General features: G+C 31.1%; 1 protein-coding gene across 1 annotated transcript; it reads left to right on the forward strand.

Annotated features, from left to right (window-relative positions):
• Nucleotides 1-11,381: 11,381 nt before the first annotated feature.
• On the forward strand, nt 11,382-13,626 carry LOC11406699 (uncharacterized). Its single transcript, XM_003616483.4, has 5 exons — nt 11,382-11,835; nt 11,936-12,247; nt 12,334-12,670; nt 12,777-12,890; nt 12,982-13,626. The coding sequence occupies exons 1-5, from the start codon at nt 11,620-11,622 to the stop codon at nt 13,089-13,091; spliced, it is 1,089 nt and encodes a 362-aa protein (XP_003616531.1). The 5' UTR covers nt 11,382-11,619; the 3' UTR covers nt 13,092-13,626.
• The last annotated feature ends 1,444 nt before the right edge of the window (nt 13,627-15,070 follow it).

The following is a 15,070-nucleotide window of genomic DNA, read 5'->3' on the forward strand; positions in this document are numbered from 1 at the left end:
CCATTGGCCGGGTATCATAGGTGTTGATATTAATGTTCTACTAGACCATTTTCTTCGGTTTGTGAACTTGACAGATGGAGGCAAAGCTACTAGAGACTTTCTTCAGCTTATTTGGCTCTTGTGCGTTTGGGTTTTATGGAATGAACGTAATAACAAGCCTTTCAATAATGTTGTAACTTCTATTCTCAAGTTGTTAGATAAAGTTAAATATATGTCTTTAGCCTGGTTGAAAGTCAAAAAAGTTGTTTTTAGGTTTGGTTTAGATAGGTGGTGCTCAAGTCCCTTCCAATGCTTGGACATCGCGTAATAGTTTTTTGTTTGTTTGTATGACTCTGTGTTTGTAGAGTAGCTCTTTTGGCACACCTTGTGCTACAGAAGCTGCTTTTGGTGGTTAATATAAATTCCATTTTTGATTGTTAAAAAAAAATGATTCCTTTCAATGTCCCCGTAAAAAATAAAATAAAATATTATGATATTCATTTAAGTGCTCATCGTAGATTGAATAATAAGATAGCAACTAAATAATTAAAATCAATAACCTCAATAGTTATGACAATTCTTATGCAAAGCTTTTTTCATTAAAGTTTATTTTTTATATGCAAATGGCAAAATAACAGCTAATTAATAAATATAGAAAAATCCCTAAAATAAATAATGAAAAAATATCGGGAATGTAAAAGACATGTGGATTATGGTAGCAGCTGCACTCTAAGGATGGAAAATCAGGAATATAATACACAAGTACTAGCAGAAAAAAATTGAGGCCTTAGACAACCGCCTAGTTGGTCCATCCCTGTGTATGTGAATTTCAATGATACTTATCAAACTTCGAATTTCAATGATATTTGTCATTTCGTTTGAAGACTAAAATAGAGAAAAAAGAGAATGAAATGAGATGTAGAAAGCTAGGGTTTGATATAATCCAATTCCATAGATTATCTTCTACTTTTTTCGATAAATTTTATATAGATTTTCATCTTGGTTATACACTCTCCATATATCCATATATCATATGCGGCTACAAAGTGACCCTAATTGTTAGGAACACATAAGAACGTTTTCAATAGGAAAACGTGCCTTTAAAACAAGCAATATCCCTTATTATTTTTTTGGGCTTAATAATTTTTTAGTCTCAATCAATATATCTAATTTTTTTATTCCTCAATAAAAAAAAGTGACATGTTTAAGTTCCAATAAAAAGTTTCCGCATAAAATTTTAGTCTCATTCAAATATATTTATTTATTCCTAAACTTTAAAATTTTTAAATAAGTTCATTCAAACATGTTCGTAACATTATAAAAAAATCATCTACGAAAAATGAGTTTAAAATATGATTTCTAAGTCTATTTTTTGAGCAAATATGATTTCTAAGTCTATATCTTCGTTACTTTTATCTTGAACTTTTAAAAGTTTAAAAATTTCATATTTAATTTATTTCGTAATAAAAAATTCTAATTTTTTTGTAAAAGAACATTTTATAATGTTCTAAACAAGCCTACAAACAGTCATTAAAAAATCTAAAAGTGCAAGAATAATTAAACAAATTTAAATTTAACAGAGACTAAAACTCATGTTGAATTTTTTTATAGGAACATTAATATGTCATTTTATAAGAGGACTAAAATAAAATTTTGATATATTTATATGGACAGAAAACTTTTTTTTTGAAAGAATATGAACAAAAAATTTAATTAACCCATTTTATAAAAATACACTCCTTGTGTAGTTTATCCCAATAGTAAGTTCCTAATTTAACATTTTAAATCTGTGAATAACAAAATGATTAGAGAAAAAAAAATGTTACTCCAAAAAATATAGTAAAATATAAATAGATTAAACTATCTTTAGTCCAATTATAACAAAATTCTCTTTTCATGTTATCTAACATCTCCGTTCAAACTCACAATACATTAACATAAAACATTGAGAATTTATTTGATATGAAAATCACATTAAATAAAAAACCGCAAACCAAATTGATTCATCAGCGGAAACCACATTAACATTATGGAAGACAATTCACCGTAGCAGCAAATTATGGCAATGATGTGGTTTACGAGCTTGCAAAGAGTTAATCCTGAAGAAAGTGCAGCTCAATCTAATATTTGATCTTTTGGTTTAGAAAGTTCTAGACATAAGATTTTTACTTAAGGGGCATAAAATATATTCATATGATGATGCTATTTGTGAGGCATTACTTGATTTATCATCACTAACCACTATCAAAATATAATTTTATTTTATCCGCTTATTGAGCTATACATAATAAGTTTAAAGATAAACAAATCTTCTGTTATTTGCGAGACATCATCAATATGTATGGCGGGCGGTATATGATGGCATAGTTGAAACATTATGAGTATTCAATAGTTCAAGGATAGACTTGATGATTAGTTGATGAAACTTGATGCCAATGCTATTTCCCCTAATAATATGAAGTTGCTTTTGAGTATTTGTATATTTTATATTTAATTTGTGTTTGCATCCTAACCTCTATTTGTTGGAAAAATATATTTCTCTTTTTTTTTTTGAGGAAAAAAAAAAAAGGCCAATATCACCGACCCAATATAGAGGCTCATTAACCCACAATTTTCGCTAAACATGACACCTTCGAAGACCTCGTATACACCTCACCACGGAGCACTCTTCGTCAAATCACAGCAGTTAGATCAATCTCTAACGACTTACGACGTCCTGCATAGGGATTTCTATATGACAGTTGCAACATCTCCCACTATAAAAGCGTTCTCTCAATCTAATACTAACTTGAGTGTTAATTAACCTCTTTAACACGTTTCTTTCCCCTCATCCACTGTATCGGAGAACAATCCCATCCGTATTAGGATCCTTTCACTGCCGCGCTTGGTTCTCGCATGCACAAGCATCCTCACGTACGGTCACATCTTTACTCAAGTCTACTCCAATACAAATGATATACTCCCTCCGTCCTTTAATGTAGACATTCATTGCCTTTTTCACATTTCTTAAGAAATGTTGTCAGTGTAATTAATTTGTCTGTTTTGTGTGTTAATATTACCAAATTATCATTTGTTTGTGTGTGTATTAAATTTGACTTTTCATTTTTCAAGACAAGTTTGTAGTATTAATTAGGAGTATATTTAGGAATAAAATAATAAATGCATATAATAATTTAAAAGGGGATTTACATTTATGGACAAAAATAAAATCAAATGGAGATTTATATATAGAGACGGAGGGAGTATATTTTACTACTCCAATACAAATGATATATATTTTATGAATATCGAAATAATTTTGATTTAGTATTGTAATTATATGGTCATTTGTTTATAGTTGTATTAATGACATGGAGATGAAATGGAAGAATATGATGCGAGATGGTCAAAAGTATGATATGTTCTGAAGTGGAACTCACTATTCGGAGAATCTTAATAAACAGAGTTGCCCACAAGTGTTCTCTTTTCTGCAGAAATTTTCTTCTATTAGGAAATCATATTTGTCACATTAAATTATTGCCATTCCTCTTTCCATGTCATTATATGGAGATATAATATCATTTTCATCTTTTTTTTTTTATTAAAATATGTAAGAATTTGTTTGCTATGCTTTTTTTTTTTTTTTTATTGTATCCCTGCATGTTAATGTGTAAATTATACCTTTCCAGATTGTTAAATATCAGTGTTCTCTTTGTGGAATGTGAACATCGGTTTTCTATCTTTTTTAACCCTTGCTAATTTTTCTATTAATTTAAGTACATATGTACATCTTCTCTCTTTTTCCAATGAATTGACTTTTTATTTTGAGGGAATCCTATGAACTAAACAATGGTCCGTTCAAAATAAAAAAAAAAACTAGATAACGATGATCTGCATTTTTATTTCCCTTAAAAAATATGATCTACATTTTTTTTTTTTGGAAAATAGATCAATGTGAGAAACTCTTTTAATCATTTCATTAACAGGTAAAACAATGAGTAAACGACCATTTTTGCTAATTCCATGAATTAATTAAACTGAGAAATGAAAACACATTGGAAGACCAAAATATTTAAGATTTGATACATTTGAGAACTAAAGTGACTAATAAAAATAAATTCATAAGTATCTATTTTAAATTTTGATACATACAAAGACTATAAAAAACACTTATTTACATATTTGAAGACTCGATTGTTTATTGTTCAACTTCAAGAGTTACACAACACAATTCATATTCAAGTTTTGCTTCACAATATATAGACCATTAATAAATCTTGCAATTAGATTTAAGTGCAATAAAGAAGACAATGTTACCATAATGAAACAGAATGGCCTGAAAAGTGGAGGCATGTGCATCATCAAGAGACATTGGTGCTGCCCATTAGTCCATGACAATAGCACGCTTACGACGACATTTTTCACAGAATAAGTCATAAAGTGCAACCACGTTAGTCCATGTTGCAAAAAAGTTGAACCAAAAGCACCTATTATCATCGTAATACGAATCATTGTCCTTTCACTAAAATTGTCTACACATTTGTTTGTAATCATATCCAATTAATTAAACATTCAATTGTGAGGTCACTCTATAATTTCGATGAAAATGATAAGAAAAATCATACGGCTTCTTTGTGTATTTTGCTTCTAACCTATGAAGCACGGAAAATGACATCGGACTTGACACGGATACGGACACGCCGGCACCGCTAAAAATTTGAGAAAATCATATAATTCAGTGTAATAATATGTGTCGATGTCGGACACGGGACACCGCTAATAAGAGAAGTGTCCGTGCTCCATAGCTTCTAACTTTGTGCTGTATTTCTTTCCTAACTCTATATAGCATAACATGAATATGCTTGGCAGGATTGACAAGAAGCTGGAAATGTATGAGTCCTTTAAAACCTCCAATGCATGCATGCTTCTTATTACCAATTCTCTGTGTAGAATCACCAATGTCGACATTTTTTATTTTTAGAAACTGCATATTTCATTAACAAATGCCCTGCAAAAGATGTGCAAAAAGGCAGCAACTACAAACAAAGCAGGAAAATAGCAACATAAACCATAAAAACAGCCAAAACCTGTTAACAAAACATTGAAACACCTTTCCTAAGATGTTTATATGTTACCTCTTGACTCCAACATTCAAATTCCCTTCTCCTCCGGAGTCCACAACCACACGTCATCCACACCACCCACATTAACTCCTTCGATGATAGCCACTGGATTCTCAATTAAATTAACTTCCCAATGACACGGTTGCCGTCTTCAAATAAGATTCCATGATACCACTCAATCATGAATTCTCCACAAGTCCCCAACCTTGGCCTCCTTTTGCGTTGAAAAAGAGTATAGACGAGGGAATCTATTATAAAGCAATGTTTCCCAACATCACCTATACTTCCAAAAATTAGTCTTCCAGCCATTGCCCACTTTTCTCAACACCCTATTTGTAAACTAATCATCCCCCACACTCCCATCCAATAGGATCAAATCCTTCCAACACAACGATGTAAACCTCAACTATTTTGCTCCTACCACCAGTTCCAAACCTTCAATTTGCTCACCATACTTCTCCATCAAAACTTGCTTTGAAAGAGAATTCACCTCTTGAAGTAGATGTCATTTCCACTTTGTGAGTAGTTGTAGACTCATATTAACCACCCTAACATCTTTCGCCCCAAACCCCTCTAACTTCTTGGTTGGCAAACCTTCCTCCATTTGACCCAACAATTTTTGTGACTTCCTTTTGTGAAAATTGACTTCCGACCCTGACACCATTTGGAATCCTCTCAATAATGCTTTCAATGTCCAAAATTATCCACCATTGGCTCCCATATACATAGAGTATCATCGACGTATTGCAAATGCGATATTATTGTACATGCTTGTTTGATCTCAAAATCATTAAATAACTACAATTAACCGCATTTGTCATCAAGCCACTAAATCCTTGGGCCACCAAAAGAAACAAAAACGACGCTATTGTAGAACATGGTTTGCAACTTGTAAATGTATCACCTCAGATCATGCATGAATTGATTTACCACACTTATTGCATATGCCAAATTTAGCTTAATATATTCCAAGTAAATGACCTTTACCTCTAACATTTGATATTGACCTTTATCAACTTTGACATTTCCCTTATCATAAGTCATTGTATAATTTATCTTAATGGGAGCACTTGTAGATTTGCCTCCAAGGTTTTGTGTTTCCAAGGTCATTTAGTTTGGATGAATTCAGATCATTTTGTTACAAACCAAACCAAATCAAACCGCAACATAAGAAAAACATTAATTAAATATATGCCACTTAAACCAATACTCATAAAACTCAATGGAAACTTTTATAAAAATGACATATTTTTCCTGTGGTAAGTTTCTTCTTTGCTTTTTTATTTCAAAAGTATATTTATGTGCCACTTGAATTTTTAGAGAATGATAAAATCTTAGTTTTTTGCATTTCTTACAAAATACGATTACTTTTTGTCCACATTTTTAATTTGTTATATGTTTGTTGGGAACATCGTTGGATGAAAATAAAATTTTAATGTTGGATGAAATTTAAAACATTGTTGAAATACGTTGTGTTTTAGATTTTTAACTTGATTTTAATATAGAAAACAAAAAATTATATTGTCTCAAAAAAAATGGCACATACTAATCCAAATCAAACCACTTGATTTGACTTTGTTCAGATTTAATTTTAAAAGTCAACTGAACTAAACCAAACCGTTTGCTTTTTTATCTCGTGGTTTGGATGACTTTTAGCCTCAAAACTGAATTAAACTGCACCGCGAGCACCCCTAAGCAATTTTTTTTTTTTCTTCTAAAAACGTCCATTTTTTGTACAAGTTTCTCTCTCCCTCTCCAACAAGTCGGCCCTAGTTTTCTCTCTCCAGGTTTTCTCTTACAGTTTCTCCATTGAGGGGTGGTTCTGGGTCAATTCTTGACCTGAAATCACCTCTCTTCATCTTTTCTCTCTATTTCAATCTAAATAAGTGATTTTCACATAGATCTAGTTTTTTTCTTTTTTTTCTTTGTGATTTCATCATCTAAGTGTGGTGGTTTGTTGTTCGTCGTCTTGTGCGGCGTTGTTTGATTTCCCGTCTTCGTGCGGTGTTCATTTGATTCATATTGAAAGATCAATTATTCAATCAAAGATTTGGGCGTCAACGTTGCAGATCCGGAGGCCATGGATATTCCGTCACTTTAATTATATCATATATTTTTGTAGGCATTATGCCGTTATATGCTATTAACTTGGATGTTGTGAGTTTGTTTGCAGATTCATCCTTTATGTTTTTAGCGGTGTTGAATGATGTAATCTCTCGATTTGAATGAATGAATATCATTTTGTTTTTGTCAAAAAAATATATCATTAAAAGCAATTAAGGTATGCACATTATTTTCGTTTAAATATTTCTTATTATTATATTTTAGAAGATTATCTCTTTACTATAAATAAGTAGACATTTTATTTTAAATACCACTCAATATTAGATTTCAACTTTGTTTTCTTTGCAAGCTAAACTTTTTTTATAATGGAAGATTTTTTGAAGATGTTTTTGAAGTTTGTGGTTTTATCTGCTGCTACTGTATGTGCTCTCGTTGGCAATGTACAAGGTATACCACCTTGTTGCCACCAACCTGGCAACCAATTCGTTGTCCTAAGCTCCCATGTTGCCACCCTCCATCTAGTGCTCCAAAGCCCTAAAACATAGCAACTCTTCTATTATGTAACCAATCATTTTTATTCGAGAAAGGCTGATGGCGTGGGAGTGAAACCGTGAGAATAATTGAGGTTGAGATCCGGTTAAATTTGAACTTGGTAGATTCATTCAAAAGATGATCCACCAACCGTCTTAAAAGATTATGTGAAAAAAATGTTGAATCACCTAACTACATCGATTAATGCCCTGTTCGCTCATCACAACATGATTCTTCATGACAGATTCCTCAAACATGACGATCTATGTTTGGTGTTCATGAAAATATCAATCCTAGCAGCGAGATTTACAGGAATCAATAGAGGATAAATTTTCATTTCGATAAATATAGAAAACTTTGTAAACAATCTAAAATTTGTTTTTCAACCCTAAATCCCAAATTTGTTCGTTAATTGTTGAGTTTGGATTGTTGATTTGTTCTTCATTGCTATCAAGATTGTTGTTTAGGTGAATAAGGGTAAGATAATGAAGAAGTGATAAAATAAGGGTGGTGTGTTTTGGTTTTGATTTTTGGGTTGAAGGAAAATAGAGACGAAACAGAGAGAAAGATATAACAAAAGAAAATTTTGAGGTGAATTGTAAGAAAGTGAGAGTGGCGTGAATGGAAGTTATTATGTTTGCTGATCACAACATGATTATCCATGACATATTCCTCAAACACGACGATCTATGTTTCGTTTTCATGAAAATTGCAATCCTAGCAACGAGATTTACATGAATCAATAAAAATTAACTTTTCATTTAGATAAATAAAGAAAATGTTGTCAACAATCTAAAACTTGTTTTTCAACCCTAAATCTCGATTTTTTTTCGTTAATTGTTGAGTTTAGGTTGTTGATTTTGTTCTTCATTGCTATAGAGTTTGTTTTTTCTGAGGTGAATAAGGCTTATTGGGTAAGATAATGAAGAAGTGATATAATAAGGTGGTGTGCGTTGGTTTTAATTTTTGGGTTGACGGAAAATAGAGATGAAACAGAGAGAAAAATATAAGAAAAGAAATTATTGAGGTGAAGTGTAAGAAAGTGACAATGGCGTGAATGAGAGTTATTATGTTCCTCTCTTCTTTGAATTATTATTTATATAAAATATTGTCAACTTTTATCAAATACTAATTATTGATGAATGATTTATTTGTGTTATTGTTTCTGAATAGAATCTAGATCATTTAGTTAAGCCCAATAAGAAGGCCATGTCATCGTCTCTTTAACTAGTTAAACGTTATACCATCAAAAGGTATGTCATTCTTGATCCATCTTATAATGTGTGTGTATGCATGTATGTATGTGTGTGTTTTTTTTTTGTGGTGAGTTCATATATTGTATCTATGATATATGGCAAAGTTGTTAAAATTCCAATAATTGGTATTAGAGTCATATAGATGTATATTTCTACTGTTATAAGAATTTTATTTTTGATTACTATTTTTGTTGGTGCATAATTGTTTTATTTGACGTAGGGTTTTAAGAGGTGTAGAAGAGGATCTTGAATTATTATTTCTAACTTGATTCATGACTATTTATACGTGAGTGTGCAAGTTACTATTCTGCCCTCAACTGCTTAATAAAATCTTAGTTTATCCATAGTACAAGTTAACGATCATAATATTAACTTCTCATGTGGCTTTTTAAAATGTTCAACCGACCAACTCAAAAGGAATTTGGCAACATAGACTGACTAGGTTTCATGTCCAGTCCGATCAACTCTTCCCATTTTTCCTGACTACAACCCTTACTATGCACAATTTCTACTTAGCCAAAAATAAACCCCCATGAGCTCAAAAATAGGTGTCTCGAAAGCCATTAAAACGAACGAATAATAATAATCATATCATTCCTTTAAAATAATAATCATGAATCAATATAGCAATTCCATAAATAAATAGATAGATATAGATCCATATTTATCATCAAGAATGAGAAACAACCAAGCAGCTCTATTTTTATTTTTTTTAAGAAAAATATTAAAGAGTGTCATTTTGAGCATTGCCACATTAGCTGAAAAAGTAAATATTAAAAATAGGTTAGGAAATGGTGAATTTAACTTTATAAAAGTTTAAAATTGTTGTTTTTCAATATAGAACCTCAAGTTTTAACTTCCTTAACTAATACTCTAAAAGTACTTAGTAGCATTTTTTTAAAAGAGATAAATCTTACAATATTCTTTTTGACTTTATTCATTTTTTCTTCATTCACGAAAACTGGTGGTTTGTGATCAATTTGCATTTTTTTTTTAATTTAAATAAATGTTTTCTATACATAGTTTAACTTTTTCTTGTGTTTTTCTCATTTGATTGGTTTTTCGTCTTTTTTTGATGTAATTTTTTTATAAAGAAACATAGATCCATATTTAAATAATTTAATCAATTATTAACGCCTATTATATGCCTCATTTTTCCAACTAAACAGAAAAACCATCTTCATTTTATTTGAATTGAAGTCATAAACATACCCACTAGAACGACCCCACTTTCAAACTTTACATAAAACCTTCATAAACAAGGTCAGCATCAACGACAAATCTAGCAACTACTGAAAGAAAAAAGAAAACCAATATTATAAGTAATTTAAAACAAGAGTCAGAAGTTTGAGAATTTAAATTTCAAAATGAAATCTTGCCAAAGACCAGAATTTACCTAAAAACATGTAACGACAAAATGAAAATTGGTATTGGTAGGAAGTAGGAATAAGTGAGTGTGAGTGAACAGTACTAGTAGTTTCCTCAGTCATACACAAGTCCAAAAATTTGAAAATTGAAAAGATACAAAAAGAAGAAGAATTAGAAGCTGTAAATATCTATCCCATTCCACCCCATCCCATAAATAAAATATAAATTTTAACAATAAATAAAAGGGTAAGTAATCTCATGTGTGAGGTGTTGTCAATGTAAATATATATCAAAAGTGCAAAAACATCTCCAAATCTATCTCTTATTTGTAATCTTATATATTAAATTGATTAGAGAAAACCACATTTCAAGACAAAAAAGATTAACAAATGACACATATATGACTAACTGAAAATACTCTTTGGTGAGTTTACACTTACACGTTAAGATATTAAATTATTGACTCGAGCATTTTATTAAGATAATAAAAGATTTATTCTAACAAATCAATTTTGAAAATGAATCAATGTTAAAACTCTTGAAAAAATTATTTGTTATTGATTGTAATCTAACTATAATCGAATGATGAGTGTATACAACTTCATATAAATGTTAAAACTCTTCGAATAATTAGTGAATCAATGTTAAAAATCTTGAAAAAATATTTGTTATTGATTATAATCCAACCATAATCAAATGATTATTATATGCAGCTTCGCGAAAATGATATCTTATTAATTTTTTTTTTTGTCAAGAAAATATATTTAATCACTCTATACACTGAATAAAATGTAGCCCTGCCGCTTAATGAATTTAAATTTTAAAAAATAATTATTTTTTAATTAGCTATTAATTAATATTTAATTTAAAAAAGGTTGCAAGATTAGTGTTATGGGGTAGACAAATGGCAGGTGGGTTGCATGCAAGGACAAATGTCTTAACCACTGGGCCATTTGTTCCAGTTGTTTTACAAATCTTCTCCCTCTCTTTCTCTTTCTCTTTCATTTCATTTTCCACCAATATCTATATTTTTTTGATTTTGAACTGTCTTTAAAGGGACCCTTCAAAACCTTAATAAAAGCAACTTGTCTTCAACATTCCCATATCCATCTCTCTCTCTCTCTTTGGGTTCTCTTTTCCTCTATTTTGTGGGTCCCCTTACCCTGCAAAACACTTCCACATACAGCTGTATCATTATTATATCTTCCTCATCCAGCAACTTCATTTTCATTTTCAACTTCCTTTCTAACTGCCTCAGTTTTCTTTTCTCTTAACCATTTTCCTCTCTCTCTTTTTACTCTTTTGTTCTTCTTCTTGCTATGGCAACACTTTCTGAAAATGTTACTGGGTTGGAAAACGAGTTTGGTTTTCCTACTGAGTTTCCTTACGAGTTTGACTCGTTTGAAACTGAAAACAGTGATGAAGAAGAAGATTTTTTCGTTGGTTTAACTCGTCGATTGAGTCATGCATCCATTCATGAAAATCGGAAGAAACTCACTGTTCCCATTTTCAACAATGAAAAACCTGAAGAAAAGGTAACAATATTTCAGTACTTTTTTCTAGTTTCATACGATTTTTTTGTTTGATTTGTATGAATCTAACGTTTTTTTTTTAATTTTTTACCGTTTTTTGCAGATTCAGGAGAAAGTTACTGTTATGGCGGGTTCACCACAATCGACACTTGCCGGAATCGGAAGTTGGTCTGGTCGGAGCGGCGGCGGGTCAAGTGACGGAAGTCCAAACGGGTCGACTCGTGTTCCTTCACCGACGACGGTGCCATTTTCCGGTGGGAACGATGCTTGGGATGTTTTGTACGCTGCTGCCGGTGAGGTTGCGAGGTTGAAGATGAACGATGAAGTCAAAAGAGGTGTACTCGGCGGTCTACCATCACCTACCATGGCGGAGAATCGTGCCGGAGCGGTTTTTGTTAATCCTAATGCTTCACATGTCAGTTACCTTCATAACTGTTTGTGAAAATGGCCCAATGAGTATCTTTTATTAATAAAAATAATTTATTTTTTTATTTATTACAGGTTCAGTATCAGCAAGTGAAACAAGAGTGTGATTCTATTTGGGCAAGACATGCATTTGCCCAGGCCCAAGCCCAAGCCCATGTGAAGGCTCTTCAGGCTCAGGTTCAGAACAGAGTGTATGATTATGAGGGAGTGAAATGCACGCGCGCTATGCCACGTTCAGCATGGCATTCTCCAATTCAAGTGAAGAACCAGAATAACCCGGTTTATTTCAACGGATCCGGGTTAAGAACCGGTTTGCAAAGAGGATCTGGTGTGAAAAGAGGATGTGGAGGAACAGGGGTGTTCTTACCTCGTCCATATGGGACCCCTCTCCCTGAATCTCGCAAGAAAACAAGTAAAATCTCCAACACTTATGTTTATTTTAATTGTTTTTACGTGTGATGTTTTGTTTTTTACTTTGTCTTACTTTTCTTTTTCTTTTTGTTTTGTTTTTTCTTTAGGTTGTGCTCCTGTTTTGGTCCCCGCTAAGGTGATTCATGCTCTAAACTTGAACATTAATGACTTTAATGGTGGTAGACAACCTCGTTTCTCTAATGATTTTGGTGTTGATTATGGTGAGTTAGTTTATAATGAGAAAAATTTAATTAAACTTAATTTTGAAGTGTAAAGTTTTGATTTTGAATTTTTGGGGTTATTTAATTGTAGATGCTTTGTTGGCAAGAAGAAATGCTCTATTGATGCAGCAAAGATTAAGGATGCAAAGAGAAGAGGCAGCTAGTTATGAAAGTCGTTTGCCTCAAGAATGGACTTATTGATTCATTAAGTTGATTAAAGTTCAAGCAAAGATTCGAAAAGAAGAAGAAACTAGTGAAATTAGTAGGGTTGTGATAAGGATTTTAGTTTTTTTTCTTTAATAATATAGTATAAAGATTTTAAGAATGTGTTTGGGTTAGTTTAGTGACAATAAATCATCCGGTTTTTGTGAGAGATGCAGCTTTTGGGCAACACTTGTTGTAGTTGGAAGAACAACAGTGAAAGATGGTAGATTAGGGGTTAGTGAATTATCTTAAGATTATTATTATTTATTAGTATTAATATTATTATTATTTGTAATATGTAATAAGGTAAAGTGGTGTTATTCTTCAATGTTAGAAGATCATAATCTTTGATGCAAGTAGCAGGGTAAAGGGCTTATTAGCATTTAGCTAAAGTTTCAAGTCAAGACAGCTCAAGTGTTGAAAGATTTGTCTATAATCTTTGTTGTAAAAGCTCTTGTTGTAATGATACTAGATTGTAATAACTTATGCTATTTTAAGCTAATATATATATTTTTTTAACTTTTTGAGCTAAGAACAGTTAATGGGGATGTATTAGGAAAAACTTAACACTAATGAAAAGTTAGTAAAGTGTTTTATTTGTTGTTTGAAATAGAAAAACAAGTATGGAAATTTCCAAAGAAAAGAAGACAAAGATGCAGGCGTTGCTTGGTGTGTGAGGCATGTGGATATGGATGGATTGGTGAGAATGAAAATTAGATGTACGATTGATGGGATGGGTCTGATGTATGTGGGGTCCTTTTCTGTCTTGATTAATGGCCCATCCATCTGTATTCCCGCCCTTTTTTTTAACTCAAAGAAGCTACTCTCTACAGTTGTCATTTTGAAAGTTGTGTTCTGACTTAGAGCATTTCTATTACTCTTTCTTTTTGACCTGGTCATACCTTTTTTATTATAAAGTGTTATTTGAACAATCAATTTAGTTGACAACTTTTGTGAAAATCATAATTTATAAAGAATAATTATGTATTTGTACGGAAATCAAAACAATAGAGAGATAAAGTAAAAATAATGTGAGTGTGAAAGAGAAAGTTGTCATAAATGTTGTCATTAAATGGATGTTCAAATATTATTTCTCTTTTCTTTATAGTATATATACTGTATAGGATTAAAGAGTAGGAGTCTTGTTAACAATTGTTCCTAGGACAATGTTACGTACTTTAGTTGCTTAACTATTATTATAAGAGAATGTTGTCTAGCATTCTTTAAACAATATACTACATCCGTCCTTAATTATAGAGTCTTTTTGAAAAAATAACGGGAATTAAGATAGTGGATATTTTTATTAAATATGTTTGTAATTACTATTGTTTTTACAATTTTATCCTTTAAAAGAGAGAGTTGATTTATGTATTCAACATGTTATTTATTGCTGGTTGAAAAAAAAGATGTATAATAAATAAGGGCATGTATGTAAAGAAATAATTAATGTAGTTGGAAATAGGAAAGATGTCTTATAAAAAGGGACAATTTTTTTTCTTCAAAAAGATCTTATAATTAAGGACGGAGGTAGTACATATTTAAAGTATTTTTCAGTACAAGATAGCAAGATATTTAAAATAGATAAAATAAAGCAGAGTTGAAACTCCAATGTTTTGATTCAATGGTAGAAAGTTAAATTGAATTTATGAGGCTTTGGCTTTGAGTTAATTAGTGTTGTTGGAGAAAGATAAATACACCTTTTCAATTTTAGAATGAGTGTGGTTTGAAGTTTTTACATATTAAAATGTAATGATTAAGAGAAAGAGTGGTGATTTTATCAAAATATCTTTTTAGTTTAATGGTGCTTTATCCCTGTAATATATGTCATTTTTTGTTTTTCTCCTGTAAAATATTTTTTTTGATTTACCTCCTGTAAATAAAGTCGTTTTTTTACAGAGGGTAAATAAAAAAAAAATATTACAGAGGGGAAAACAAAAAATAACCTATATTACAGGGTAAAGCACCATTAACCCTAT

This window comes from Medicago truncatula, chromosome 5 (genome assembly GCF_003473485.1).
Source record: "Medicago truncatula cultivar Jemalong A17 chromosome 5, MtrunA17r5.0-ANR, whole genome shotgun sequence".
Classification (NCBI taxonomy): Eukaryota; Viridiplantae; Streptophyta; class Magnoliopsida; order Fabales; family Fabaceae; genus Medicago; species Medicago truncatula.